At 35.4% G+C, this 16213-nt stretch overlaps 1 protein-coding gene across 4 annotated transcripts in view; it reads right to left on the bottom strand.

Moving 5' to 3' along the window:
- Positions 1 to 16213, bottom strand: part of ZNF385D (zinc finger protein 385D) — a 212894-nt gene that overhangs the window by 58180 nt on the left and 138501 nt on the right. For 3 of the 4 annotated variants that reach the window (XM_087947593.1, XM_087947596.1, XM_087947594.1), the window contains one exon: positions 13697 to 13859. The exons of the other annotated variant lie outside the window; for it this stretch is intronic. In XM_087947593.1, coding sequence (XP_087803719.1) covers positions 13697 to 13859 — 163 coding nt within the window. The remainder of the gene's footprint in view (positions 1 to 13696; positions 13860 to 16213) is intronic. 4 annotated transcript variants of the gene reach the window in all.

The following is a 16213-nucleotide window of genomic DNA, read 5'->3' as shown; positions in this document are numbered from 1 at the left end:
AAGTGCCATGAACAAGTGAGGTTTTCATAAATTATATGCTCCATATCTATCCTATGCCTTTTTGGGATATAAACTGTTGATTTGTGGTAGTAGATGAAATGTTTTCATGTATTTTGTGTTTTTCTAAACGCTAGTTGCAAGTGCATTATCAAAGCCTCTTTTGTGTGTGCACTGAAATTATATGGGTGTACCAACTTTATAATAGACCAACTTTAATTGGTCTATTATATTTACCATCTGGTATTTTTTGAAATATTTCTTCCAGCAGATGTCACTCCCTTTAGGTGTTATAAATCTTACCTGCCTCAGCATAATGGACAATGGCCAAGGGTTAGGAGAAGAATAGTTCAAACATATGAAATGTATTGTGCCATCTTTTACTGAATAGCTTTACCAATTCCTTATTCAGTTCAGAATGTAAGCATGTAAGGTTCAATAGATGAAGAAAGACCAAAAAAGCAACCAACTTCTAAATTTCTTGAAACATGAATGATTTCTTCATAACTATTGCCAAAATCATGCCCTATTTCAAGGGCATGACCTTTTCTGATTTACTTCTCCTATTCAATTTATAAGTTGACATTCTTTCCAGGACTTCACTAAAGACATGCACCAAAGGCATGCCCAATGCGTAGTGCTTTGGATTCCAAATAGCTCTTCAGAGTTGTTAGAGAACACAAATAGAATACTTCTTTGCAACTGTTTAAATCAGCCAGAGAGGGCAGCCATGTTATCCCCAGAAAAGAAGCAGCTTTAAAGAGTTGCAAATAGCATTATGCTAACATTTGCCACATACTATGTAGCAGCTTTTAAAAATGAACCAAAACACTGCATAGACCTATTTTCCAATAATCAAAAGGGTCTCTAAAGTTTATTGTATTTTTAATTACAAGGTATCATAATTCTAATTTTATCAGTTTGAATTGAATAACTACTGGAAAGCTTTGCAGAAACTGGTGCCATTGATATATTACCAGTTCAGAGCTCACTAAGTGCAATGCCATTGATATGAAATGGAACTGAAGGAATTAAAGCTATTATTTATTTTATTATCATTCTCAGTAAAAAGTCAGTGGATCTTGACATTTTAATAGACAAATGTCATAATTAGGTGACACAGACCTGTATTTTTGATGGGAAAGGATATTTATGCCTAAAAATGTGAAATAGAAGTAGCGGAAATAAAAGGCAATTTTGGCATTTAATTAAATAATTTGATCAGTTGTTCTATTTTATCTTGGGCACAACGCTTGTAAATATGCTAGATTAACAGAGAATGTTAGTCTTGTGATGACAACCTATTAAGTTAGTTATAATATTTTTACAGCATATTTCAGCAGAAAATTCCTAGCATATTATACAACTATTAAATTACAATGTAAATCATGAAAAATCTCATCAAAGATATAGAAGCTTGAGATTTCTAGTCATAAATCGTATTTTAAAAATTATTTGTGCCAAAAGGATAGGAGAGATAACCCTCAGATGCTTACCTGAAATTGCATTTTACAGATAAATACCATAAATGACTGTTGGATGGGATAACTAAAATGAAATAGACAACTCAAGCAAAATGATATTTTTCACTAGTCAACTTGACTGATTTGCTCATTATAGGGCCTAATCTTGGCTTGGTTCTGAGCTATCTCCAGAATGGTCTTCTCAAATCATTGTTGATCTACTTCCTGGAAGCCCAAGAAGATCTTTTTAATGACTTCCCACTGTCTCAAAGTTAAGTAGATGCTTTGTTGCCATACCTCTTTTGTGGAATATCCTTTTTCCCTCAAAGAATATAATAATTATAATAAATAAATAAAATATAGGAGTCAATGTCATGGTTTATCTCTACAGAGAGGCACTTCCTACAGTCCATCTAGTATCAATTCTAGCATTAACCCATCTAGAGTCAATTCAATGAATTTCTAAGCTTCAAACCATTGTGTAACACAATGCAATATCATTTTGCAATGGTAAAACTGAAAAATTAGTTCACATATGGTCAGGTTATCTCCAGAACAATTGTGAAATAAATGCTATCTTCAAAGGATTTAGCATGCAACTTTTTTTTAACTTAGGCCTGAGCAGCCAAATTGGAGAAATCCCTGTATAATTGGTACAGTTCCACAAGATAATGTAAAGATGTGTTGATAGAACATTAGCATCTTTGGGTACCTTTTTAATTTAATCATCTATTATTATTGATCATCAAGGAAGTATCTATTTCTGTGAATGGATAAGTCTTATACCAGTTAGCATTACTTAGCTACGCCTCATTTTATTTAGATTCTAGAATCAGTTTTAGAAGATAGAACTTTAATTATATATTTGTCTGTCACTAAAGAAAAACTGTATTTTGTTTTCCTGTCTAGTAATGAGGCCAAATATATTGACAGAAGATAAACACATTCAATGCAAACAACTGAAATCAAATGATTTCAAGTAATGTACAGTATTATATGCTAAAGGCAATGTCTAACTTATGAAACATATTTCAGGAAAACACAGAAGAAAACTTCATAAAACTAAATATTGCAATACTGAAACGTAACTATGTGAGCATTGCTTTCAATTAACATAATCTCTGTGAGTTAAAGATCTCAATGAGTAGGAGTTCCTCCTCTAACTTTACTAATAATTTATGCTTGAAAACTTTACAGGAAGAAAGAGGTCTTTTAAAAGCAATTAAATTTAAATTTAGTGACAATGGCATCAGCAAGCAATGTATTTAATTGTTGTATCTAAAAATGTTATTTAAGCAACTAGTGTGCAGTGTTATAGCAGCACTCAGTTTAGTATCTTTGTTCCAAAGGCCAGAAATATTTTAGTGCTCTCAGTTTTTATTATACAAACATTTAAGTATAAGTAGCCATGGGTGTTCTGTATTAACATACTCCAAATACTGACTCCTGATTGGTCCACGCAAACGGCATTGTGATTGGTCCACTGAACGGCAGTGATTGGTCCGCTAAGAATCAACCGCGATTGGCTGAGCCGATCGCAGGAGATTCAAAGACCTGTCATTGGCCAGCGAGCTGCGAGCAATCCCTATATGAAGGGCTGCCGCGGCTCCAAGATCTTGTACAGATCTATACATGAAATAAAGAGCTTGAAGTACACTAGTCTCGCGTCTCTTTCGTACCCGATCAAACAATGGGGACCACAAGAATTATTTCATACAAGGTACTGGATTAAAAAAAATATGTAAACTGTTCCAGAAAAGCATCTATCTTGTGATAGATTAATATTGTCTGAGTTACATCTACTGAGTTCCTTCAAGTAGCACAAAATAATCCCACTAAATATAATCATATAATCTGAAAAATTATTTCACTCTTCTGTGGTTTGATTGCATTTAGGTAAATAAATCATCAAAAATCAGATACATATGCTAATAAATAAAATAAGAGTCTATTTATGAAAATATTCAATATTTATTTGCCATCTGGACACTGCTTTCTAATGGGTTTATGGTAGATGGCTATAGATTTTAGTTTGTATTTTTAATTAGTAGCAATAAATGACTTCAAAATGTTAACATCCTTTCATTTTGTTTATCTGAGGAAATACACAAATTAAAATATAATGCTGCTGCCAAATGTAGGCCAAAGTAGACATTTGGTATCCAGATTCAAAGCTGAGAACAATAAAAAAGAAATTAAAAAAATCAAAAGCTATGTAAGCAGAGAATATAAAAGTTGCATGATGCTTCTAGAAAATCAGTGATGGAATGAAAATATAAGGTTTTTATCATGAGATTTTCCATAAATTGTACCCTGAAGAGATGTAAACACTGTCTATGTAAAGAATATGTGAAAAGATTCAAACCAAATAGAGTTTGGCTGACAAAGAATAATCAGCAAAACAACCAAACCCATAACTGTACAAACAAATTATGTGGAGTGAAAAAGCATAGCATGTGATTCTATGTTCTATATCAAGAGATATAGAACATAGAATCACATTTCAACAGTATTTTCTAGTTTCCAAGAAATTAACCATTAACTGCTATAGGCTTTATATTTACAAGGTGTACTAATAGATGCAGACTCATCATAGAGGTTACTTAGGATTGAGCCTTATTCATAGTTATCCCAACACCCTGGAATGCATCTGGTAGGCTTCTAGAAACATTTATAATTGAATAGTTTCTTTGCTAACTACAATTACAAATAGAACAGAGTATACACCAACTGCATGTTTTTCCCTAGACAAATGTGAAATGAATCTGATTTATCTGTAGTATGCCATGATCTCTTCATATCACAGTGAAAGAATCACCCTTGCGACATTATACTTTTTTATGCATGTGGTTTGCATTTTGATCAAACTATGCACATTTCCTAAATTACCATTCTGTTTGCAAGTATCTACTTAGCTACTGCAAATGGTGGGTGGTATTCTGAGAAAGCTATAGAAAAAGGAAGTGAATTGAAGCAACAAAACTATCTGGTTTAAGAATATAGGCTGCAATGCTTTGCAAAGTAGTTTAGAAAAGTTGGTTTCCTCAAAATTTTATCCAACTACTTCTTTAAAAATCTGTATAACTTTTGCTATTGCACAAGATTTTTTTTGAAATCCTAATTTTATCTGAACAAAATTATATACTTTAGGTCAAATATCTATATAACTGATTACTTGAGAATTGTGAAATAATTGTTCATGAATAAGACACATAAATGAGCAATATCTTTCAAAACTCCTTTCTGGAGGTTCAAATTCCATGAATATTGAGTGGACTAATTTTTCATCAACTTCATAGGAATAAGTGATAGACAGTGGAAACATATAATGTACTTCTCTTAGACAGCCATCTACATTAATATTCATCATAAAAACCTGTTCTGATATTACTTGATTTGGCAGAAAGGTGTTAGCAATGATAAATGCCTTATAATGTACTCACACAATAAGAATTTTAGCAGAAACAATGATAAATGCTATGGATGGTCTTTGTTTTTATTCATCTTTCCAAATGTTGGAATTGAATCTAAACTGGAATTATACATAAATTATTATGCATAATAAATTATGAAACTCTGTTGCAACTTTTCTTAATTTATTTAAGAAACAAAGGCAGAACAGTTGCAAGAAAATTATTTTTTACTTTCTTGTGTTTTTATTCTGATTGATAAGAATAATCTAGCTCAATCTAGTGTCTTCCTGATTCATTGGGCTTGAATTCATATAGAAAACCCAATCATCCAGTACTGTCTGGAAAATTGGGAATTAAATGACTTTTTGTTCAGATTTCTTCTTAAGTTAGGCTCTGAAGAGGTGATTAGTGACAAATCATGGGAAGGGAACTTAGCTATTATATATGCTTCTTCAAATTATCTCAGTTGGACAGCCTCCTTCATTTCAATAGCAATCAAAAAATTAGAAGTATATTAAATAGAAAAAAGGAGCAGTTTGAACTTAAACTCTGGTTTACCAGATCAAAGCCAATGGTCTCACCACTATGCCATTCTTGGTTTCACAGCCAAGAAAAACCTTCTGGGATCACATCACACACTGAAGAAAACCATTCCCTCTCAAGACAAATCTCATGAATTCAAGATAGAGAGGAAGATGCAAAACATTAATCCTCAAACAAGAATTTGGTGATTGGATTAAAAACAATTCTGTTCATTGAAAATTTTAATTTCTGATCAAATGAAGGATGCAATGGAATTTCAGTCTAACTTTTAGAAACTTTAGAGTTCATATACTAATTTTACGTTTCTTTAAATCTGGGCTGCCTTGCCAATTCATAAGATTTGGTTAACCATTTCATTAAGTTTATATCTGCAAACACAATTAGTGGATTTCTATTTTCACATTCTTTTTTTCTTATACTTTTCAGTAAGCAGATTTTCAGGTTTTCATATAAGGTAGATATATATTAACAGGTTCTGTTTAAGGACAGTTATAAACTGTGAAAGATTAGCCACCTTCTGATAGATATAACATTATGTCTTTCCTTTGGGTCTTGTAGTAGTTTATGGATATTTTTTTTGTTTTTAATTATGTTAAGCCTCGTAACATTGCAATATTTTTATGTTTAGGGCTTCAAAATTGAATTTTTAGCAATAATGATCACAGTGTGATAATTTTCAATCTATAGTAATGTAAGAACAGTGATGGGATTCAAAACTTTTTACTACCAGTTCTGTGGGCATGGCTTGGTGGCCGTGGCTTGGTGCATGTGGTCATGTGACTGGGTGGGCATGGCTTTTTTGCAGCTCTCCCCACCCACTTTTGGGCCTTCCAGGCTTCAGGCAACCCTCCTGGCGGGGGGGCATTTTTGCTGCCAGGAAGCTTCCCTGGGGCTCAGGAAGAAAAAAAACAGAGCCTGGAGGGGGCATACAGCACCCCCTTGCTCCATTTTGGGGCCTTCTGGGCCTCAGGGGATCCTCCTGGGGGCATTTTTGCTCCTAGGAAAGTCTCCTGGGGATCAGGAAGAAAAACAGAGCCTGGAGGGGGCATGCAGCACTCTCCTTGCTCCATTTTGGAGCCTTCTGGGCCTGAGGGGAGCCTCCTGGTGGGGCGTTTTGGTCCCAGAACTCTCCTGGGGCTCAGGAAGAAAAAAATGGAGAGGGGGGCTGTGCCCCTCCCTCCATTTTTTGCCTTCCTGGGCCTCAGGGAATCCTCCTGGGAGAAGCAGTAAGATAAGCTAGGGGAATCCTGGCACAGCTGATCATATGAACAGCGGATTGTCAGGAGGAAAAAAAAAAGAAATACCTTAAGGGGTGAGTGTCAGGCGGCAGGGGGACCGAGCATTGGATGGGTGGGGCAAGCAAGCCAGCGGTGGCCAGGTGACCTGGTCAGGGACATGGCCAGCCAGAACTTACTACCGGTTCAGCGACTCATGCCAAATCCTTGTTACCGGTTCACTCAAACCATTGTGAACTGGCTGAATACTGCATAAGAATATACTCAGCATATGAAATCGGACTCAAGGAAAAATTGCTGAAATGAGCTCATCATTTGTCATTTTTATTTTAATGTTGCCTTTTTTTTTAACCCTTGTGGCATTCTTGAGTGAAATATAAATGATAGGGGTCAATTTCAGAAAAATGTAAAATGAGCACTGCCAATCACAGTGTAGTGATATTTTTACTGTCCATTTGCAGAACATGATGACATTTTGTCAAGGAAGATAAATGTTCTTTCAAGTACACAAGTTTGAAAATGTCAGTAATACATCCCATATATTCTGCAATGGCAATCAACATGAGCAAATATCAATTATTATGGGAAGAAAATTATTTCAGAAAAAAGCAGAAATACAAGAAAAGACAATAAGGCTTTTAGTCAAATGCCATGTTATGATTTTGAAACAAATGTTCTGACATATATTGAAAAAAATCAATTTTAGGTCACAAAACAGCTGACAATCATAAACATCCCTCAACTGTAATGGAAAAAAGATAAAAGAACCATGAAATCTATTTGTAACATACCAGCAAAGAGAAAAGAAAAGAGTGGAAGCCAATATAAACTTATTCTTTGTAGAAATCAATGTAATTCAATTCAGGGAATCATTCCCAGAAATTTAAGAGAAATCAGAAAATAGAAGGCAGCATTGATTCTAAACTAATCAAGTAAACCATTCATCTGTCCATCCCTCCATCATCAGTTGCCTATCTTTAGAGATTTAACTCTGGGCAGTTCACAGAAGAAAGCATCATAAAAACCAAAAGTAATTAAAGCAAAGTCTTGACAGTACAACCAATCTTCTCCAGTATAGCCAACACAACCTAGCCAGGCTCCAACTTCACCCTGTTCCAGCATTGTCATTCTTTACAGCCTTCTGGAAGTGTAAAAAATTGGGTGCCTGTTGGATCTCAAGGAGATGGGTGATTTACAAGGCTGGGACTGCTAAGAAAAATTATGCATCCATCAGATGCAACATTTAAGAGAGGGAACCTAGAGCATGCCTATGGTATCTAATTTAGTGGAACAGGAAGATAGTTCAAGGATCTAAACGATAATGCAATGTGACATGTTCTGGGCCCCTCAGGCATCAGAAGAGTAAGCGAGGATGCAGACTGAGCAAGAAAGGGGGGAGGAGATGGAATGGGCAGGCAGCAGAGGAGGGCTGGAACTCCAGAGATGAGCAAATGCTACCCCCACCCGATCCCCAAGAATGGAAAGGAGGCAGAGTCAGTGCAGGGTGAACTGATTACACAAGAGGAGATAGTCCTACTCCTCATCCCAAGGATCACCTGGAGAATAGCATTTAAGGAGACACCATGGGGAGAAGGTTTTGTCAGGAACAAGTGTTGTATTTCACTGCAATATACATCATGTCTCCAAGAAGAACTTTGCTCCAAAATTCTTGCTGGTGTGGAATGACGTTTGATCCTTTGTCTTGACATTCACTGTAAACTTTGCCAATTTGATGTCCTGTCTTACTCCTGGATTGGTGCTGTTCCTGTGGATTTTCACCGTCAGGAAGTTGCACAAAACAGGCATGTATGTTTGATCCTTGCTCCAGGTCTGTAAGGGTAACCTGTGGGCAGAGACTTTGGAGAACAGACTGGGACTTTCTGAATTGTGGGGATTGTGGGGGATGGTGGTTGAATAAAGGTGGTTAAGCTCTCACCTAGCATGTGTTCCTAGTGTGCCAACCCTAGGTCATAACAAGAAGAGGGTAACCTTGTGATCTGTACTGCCAGCTTCTGCCCAAATCTTAATTTATTTAAAGGGTTATTTCCATGTTTTGCACAAACATTATGATTGTGCTAAGCAGTTTCCAATCTCAACTTTTATTTCAATTCCAACCATCATTATATCTCAGTCCTTTCCCATCAGCAGTCTCAGACATAACAACAAACATTTTAACATTTTGCTTCTGAGAAGATAATTTGTCAAAGAATAGTCATTTAAGTAGGAATGGTAAGATGCACTATAAAGTGAGAGAGGGCAAGAAAAATAAAAGATTGCATACAGTTTTTGGGTGCTCTTTGGAGATTATGATTGAATGAGATTCTAAGTATACTTTTTCTCTTGATTAAGAATATGTTATAGTTATTACATCTTGATCCATTATATAAAAATTAGAAGGAACATCAGAAATTGTGGACTTGGCTGGATAGCTATAAAAAAAGCCACCGTTTCACTGGTTTCTTTCATCCCTCAGTTGGCTCACATGACACCCCCATTTATGGCATGAAAATGAATAAAGAAATATACAAAGGAAAGTAAAGAAATTTATATTGAAGCAAACTGTTATAACAAATGGACATGGACATACATGCATAAGCCATCTCCATCAATTCATTTTGCCCTGAGATCTAATAATTAATTCATCCATGCCTAATTGATTGCTATCATTTAACAATAAAACTTGGAATCAGATTGATTTGTATCCAGAAGTTAGGAAATCCTTAACAGTACAATTGAGCTATCAGTTGTTTAACATAATTTTGAAAAGAACTGTTAACAGCATTCATAAACACTCTGAATGGAATTGTCCAGTAACTGCTTTCTGGATGAAAAAGGGACCTTTAGGTGACATTAATAGAACCATTGCTTTTGTTAGGGATAACATTGTTTACCCTAACTGGTTTGGGTAAAAAATAATAAATAAGTTATCATGGTTTGTTGGTTAAAGTGTGTGTAACTTTAACTACAAGAATGTAATTAAGGGTGTGGTTGTAAAAGCACCATAAAAGAAGCAAGTCAATTGCAGCTCTCTCTCTCTGGCTTAATGATCCCTAATTACTGGATGGATTGATGACTGCGTTTTCCTTACTGGAACGGAGGAGAGAAAGGAGTGTTGACTTCTCAACGGAGAGAAGAGTTAATACGGACTGATTTATTGTAAGTGAACTGACATTGGCTATTCAACACGGATTTTGCAAATTGAGTATCTCCGACTGGACTGACTGAAATGATACATGACTAATGGACCGTTTATTTTGACTATGCTATAATTCCTAATGGAATAAACTATATTTTTGATAGCACAAGCGTATCTGTTTTTTACTGCGTGTTAACTAAAATACAAACTTATCTCACACATTTACCTGTCTGCCTATCTGACTACGCTACACATTCTGTTTAGTTTGTTTTCCTTAACACTCGTTGGGGAATTCAGGCTTAACAGCTTTCAAAAGATATATTAGATCTTGCCCAAATGATTTTTTTAAAAATTTAAAATGTGATGTCCCTTTTGCATTGACTGTGGCAAAGATCAAGGAACCAGCAAGTAGACAGGTTCTTTGGAATCTTTATGGATAAAAACGGTTGCAGGAACTGGGCTTGACTAGTCTAGTAAAGAGAAGGACCAGGGGAGACATAATAGCAGTCTTCCCATATTTGAGGGGCTGCCACAGGGAGGAAGGGGTCAAACTATTTTCTAAAGCTCCTGTAGGCCAGACAAGGAATAATGGATGGAAACTGAACAAGGAGAGATTCAACCTGGAAATAAGGAGAAACTTTCTGACAGTGAGAACAATCAACCAATGGAACAGCTTGCCCTCGGAAGTTGAGAGAGTGCCATCATTTGAGACTTTCAAGAAGAGATTGGACTGCCATTTGTCAGAAATTGTATAGGGTCTCCCGTTTGGGCGGGGTGTTGGACTAGATGACCTACAAGGTCCCTTCCAACTCTGGTTATCTGTTATCTGTTAAGAAGAGGGCAGCAGATGACTTACATGTGCTCCAAGTTACTATTCTTGCAAGGAGACTACAGGACAGCATTTTCCATGGGTCTGAGTGCTGGGAAACAATGTGATTTAGTAACCTTGTTCACAACCATTAAACAGATTTTAAAAATGCAAACCTCACTTTTTAATCATCTTCAGGAATTGTTCGTTAACTCCTAAACCACTAAAGACTTTTGAAATAAAAGTATGAAAATGCTAGATGAGTTTGCCTTCAATCTTGAATGAAAGAAAATTTTAATCATAAGCTTAAAATATAAATATCTGAAATAAATAGCAAAAAAGAAGGGATGGGTGAATTTGAAACAACCACTCTCCAATCAAGTCACTTCATAGTGTTGCTGTTTTGGGGAAAATAGGAAGGAGGAGGAAGTATGATTTATTAATAAGAATAATAAAGGAGGAATAAAAAAATCTAAAAAGCTAGATAAGGTTTTGATTTTGGATATAATTGTTATGCCATACAATTTCATTTTTCTTCCAATGAAAAAGCTGTTTGCAATACAAACTAACAGTATTTTTTAGAAGGAAGTTTAATAATGGAATCATCAAAAAGAAATTAACTGAATTTAGGAGTTATCAACCATTGGCAAAAATTAATTTTATATATAAAGTTAAAATGCTTTTAATAATATGATTCTAAACATGTCACATAACAATAAGCTGCACAGTAATTTACTTCCAGGAATGTTAGTACAACTTCGACCTAGGTGGATTATTTTGAGAATTAAAGAGAGAATATAATCACAGCCACCACACACAGGTACAAGGACAGAGACAGAGACTGACAGACAAACAGACACACACACAGAGAGAGACAGAGAGAGTGAGAGAAAAGAATGAAAATATTCAAAAATGTTCTAAATCAAGTCATAAAATTAGGAAACAAGCTTTGATCATAGGGATTATATCCAAAAATCTAAGGTAATTCTAGATGGAATACACCTTAAAGCAAAGTTTATGATACAAATATCTACATTAGTCACATGCTTCCTAAATTCCTATTGATAAAGAGATCTCTAGAACAGGGATCACCAAACTTTTAGATCTCAGAGACTACCAAACTCACAATATTAAATCTCAAAAAAACACAGCCTCTTTGAGAAGGATGCCTTGCAGGGTCCCAAAGACTCATTTCTGGCAGAGTTTGGGGGAGAGAAAGAAGACTTTTGCTGCTTTCCTTGTGTGCAGCCAAAAGCAGAAGAAAAAAGAAGCGGAAAGAAGAAGCTCGGTGGCCAGGCGAGACATGTAGGGCAAGTGGGGCAAGTTCCCCCCTTCACCCTTTCCCCCCTCTCCTCACTACCTCATGTTGTTCACAATGCAAGAGATGCAGGCCTTGTGTTCCCGTGGGCCATGTGGGCAGCACAGCCTTATATTCCCGCACAGCCTGGATTAATTGCTTTAGGGGTGACATTTCTCTGAGGACCACCAAAATTTTCTCGCAGACCCCCAGTGGTCCCCAGCCCACTGATTGGCAACCACTGCTCTAGAATATATATGAAAAAATGAAAAGAAAATTCAGAAGAATACAGAAAAAAAGATCATGGGTCAGATTAGAAACCAGATTCCGGCTAACGATGGAGCAAGTTGACAAATTTCCACAATTCCTCCAATTCAGATCTCAATTCTTTTTTATATAGTAGTCTAGAAGAATGTTAATGTTGGCCTAGTTGTTTTTTCAGGGGTCAAAAAAAAAAAAAGGCCCAGCCTTATTTTGTGACAAACACGGTACTACTACTACTACTTTATCCAAGTGCCACAGTACCTGCAATTGTAACTGTATGTTTTACAAAGGATAAGTCTATTTTGAATGAAAACTAATCAATTGAGGGACTTTTTAAAAAAAACACAACAATCAAGATTCAAATGTAGTCATTGTTACAGATACATTAAGCATCTCCCCAACTCTACCACTCTGCCCTACTGTCTGTAGGCTAATCAGTGTAAAGTATCCATTTTATATGCATTAATTAAAAAGAAGAAAAACTGTCTCAATTCAATTTATTTTATTAAGGGAAAGCCAAATCAGTATGTCTTATGGGTTATCCCTCTGGCAAGAACCAATTTAGTTCAGTGTAAAATTCCTGTTTCCTTAATAATGAACACTAATTAAAAGAGCAGCTGGCCATAAGCAAAGGCAGAACTTCCACACTGAGGGCTGACAAAATTAGCAACAGTTCAAAGAACCGTCTCTATCAAGTGACCACATTATAAAAAATAAACCATTTACTTGTTTTATATCATTCAGATGCAAATGCATCTTGACCTTTTTATGTACATCATTTATCTTTATTTATTAAACTTGTATGCTGCCCATCTCACCCAGAGGTATAGACCTTGAATACTAGAAAAGAAAAGGACAAAATCACTTCTTTTCTATAAAATACTTATTTGTCTGTTTATAAAGTTTCCCAACAGTGGTTCAGATTTTAAATACGAAGAGACTCAAATCCCACCAATTTAGCAGCTACTTGCAATGTTTCTATTTCTAGAAGAAATAAAGAGAAACTTGATCAATAATTTTAAACTTAGATACTGTTTTTCAATCTGTGAAACTGAAATATAAGAATAATCCATTTTGGTCACACTTACCTGTTTATAAAGTGGATAAAGGTTACATGGAAATTATCCAATTTGAAATCATGCAATACCTTTTGAAATAATAATATGTGACAATAAAGTGTTGACAAAATGCTTTAAAAAAAGAGTCACAGAAAGCTGCAAAGGGGGAGCAGTTCTGGCCTAGACTACAAGGCTCTGAGCAATTTATGCTTAATTGTTTGCTGGCAATAGATATTACTCATCTTAAAAATATATGCGTTCACGCCTGACATGATGACAAACATCTTTGTGCAAAAGAGAAATCAGTTACACATGTTGCCACAATTACCTTCCCCTTGTAAGTATACTAAGAAGAAGAAAGAAATCAATATTATACAGAATGATGGCTCAAGCATGAATCAGCATGGCAATTACATAACCCAGTGGACAGGGCAGTCAACAAGGGGAAAAGAAATAAATCACAACAGAAATTATTGCTTAACCTGTTTTGTCAGAGTTGGTATTGATGGTATTGGTAGTGATGGAAGTGAAGATAGTCTTTGCGCTGTCCTTTGTAGTTACACATTTCTGCTTATTTTTCATGGCTTCCAGTGCTTTGAGCTTCTTGGCATGTTTAGTGCCTTTGTAGTGGGCCGCAGCCTGGCTCTACAAAGGAGAACAAAATGAACCATGCAATCAGGCTCATTTCTAAAATGGCATTCTCTGTATTAGTACAAATACAGACCACCTTTCAATAATGGGTACCATTTTCCATACCAAGATAATGACCAAACTGAAGTTTCTTCCTAAAATGATCCTTTGGAAACAGTGATACAGGAATATTATAGATTTCAGGTATACTATCTTGCTTTCTTAAGTCAAAAAGTACATTCACTTTAAAAAATTGATAGCTGGGAATTTTTCCACTCTGAGGAAAAATGCAATTCATTTTTCTTTGAAACTAGTTTTACATAGACATTAACTGAAAATTTAATTTCAACTGCAGCCATGGAAATGTTTTTTCATGGACACTAAGCAAGAAAAGGGGATTGCAGATATCTCTTTTTATGGAGAAGACAACCAGCATTTAATCAAGGGCTATTTTATAATGTCCAAAATTAAAGCCTATTGTTTTTCCTTTCCATTGCAATGGATCTGACCAATTCTCTATGTTGAAAACTTCTGATGAATTTAAAGTACTACTTGGGCTAATTTGTTGAACTTTTGTGTTAATGATAAAATAAAGTGAACACAGATGGCCATTTCAAAGGACAGTAATTAAAAATAGGGTGATCATATATTTTCTTTCTGAAGATTTAAAAATATTTAAAAAAAGAAAAGAACAAAATAAATCTATGCTCCTTCTTTATAAGAAAAGTCAATGTACAGGTGATCCTCATTTAATAACCTCTCACTCAGCAACTGTTTGAATTTATGATAGGGCTGAAGAAATGGTAGTTATGATTAGGCCTCATATTTATAATTGTTACAGTAGCTATGTGATTACAATTTATGATCTTTCCTTCTAGATTCCCACAAATAAAGCAATGGGGAAGCCAGTAGAAAATCTGGAGTCATGAGGTGACAAGAGGTCCTTAAAGACCTTCATAATCCTTATTTAACAATGGCAACTGGGACTCCTGTAGCTGCCATTGTTAAGTGAGATGGTCAAATGGTTTTCAGTTTAAGACCCCACTGCTTAACAACAGAACTTCCAGTTCCAATTGCTAAATAAGGACCCTCTGTAAGACTATTCCCATGTCATTTATCATATAAAGCAGCCATCTGTATTGACTTCAGTTTACTATTATCATTTTAACAGAACCTCAGCTGGGATTTTAATTCAATCAGTCAACATTTGCAGTCATTGAACTGGATCCAGGCTTTGCTTAGACCAATAGAGGATACTCTAAACAATGAAAGTGGAAAATGGCCTTTGTATAATCCACAATTCCCCAGAAGTCATTTGTTTCATCTGGAAGCTACTTCATAACTTAATCATGTTATCCAGAATAAAGGAGATCAGAAGATACATCTGGCTGCAGAGAAGAGGGAATCAGCAAATATTGCCCACAGAAGCCTTCTATTGGATAAAATGCCTTCCAGGAATGGACATAGCCCTTTCTTTTCTAGCATGTAATTTTTTATTCAACCTTTTTATTATACACTTCCATAGAAAATTAGAATTATGTCAAAATGATGATATGTGTGTGATGATGTCATGATACATTCCTATTTGTAATTGATGTAAATTTCATGTTTTCTATCATGATGTTATTATCCTTTTTTATTTGCCTCCTCCCCATCCCCTATCCTATGGATGCTTAAAGGCTTAACACAATTTCTTCCTTCACTCCAATGTGCAGAATGAGAAAACTGAGCTTCTTATTCCATCAATTTAGTGCAGACTTTAAAGACTGTTTAATGCACAGCTGGTTCCCAATTTTTTGGTACTAATAATGTGCTAAGGCCTTGATCCTATATCAGTCTATATCAGTATTAACTGCAGAAGTGGAATGGACATATCAAATAGATACCAAGGAATTATTATGAATTATTCCAGCTTAGAAAATTCTTAGAAAGTATTTTCAAAGGAAATATGTCTTCTTAATGATGCATTGAACTCAGTGTTCTAATACATTATCTGCCACTTGGTAGTTTCAAAATTAGTTAGAACTACAACTTCCAGGATTTTCTATCTTTTGGGTAGCTTGATTAAGAATTTTGAGAACAGTAGTCGTAACACATTTGAGTAGTACCAACATGGGAAAAGCTGATCTAACAGCCACAACCTATAAAATAATAAGAGAGTAGTTAATACTAAGATTTATAGGCAGAGGGGCTACAAAGCATTAAAGAAAGGCACTTCTGAAAATGTAGCGGGGTGAATGATGTGCTACTTGAAATGTTAAAGCAGCCACATTATTTGAAAGCATGCAAAGTTCATCTGAAGAATGCCCTGCTTAGGTTTATGCATGTGCATGCCTAATCACACCACTTTGCTGCTGATCCTAGAAGAA

Source organism: Notechis scutatus, chromosome Z, assembly GCF_049901735.1.
Source record: "Notechis scutatus isolate UNSWTSFEM ecotype Mainland chromosome Z, rNotScu1.2, whole genome shotgun sequence".
NCBI classification, from domain to species: Eukaryota; Metazoa; Chordata; class Lepidosauria; order Squamata; family Elapidae; genus Notechis; species Notechis scutatus.
Note: the sequence above shows the minus strand (reverse complement) of the source record. Positions and strands in the feature narration are given on the sequence as shown.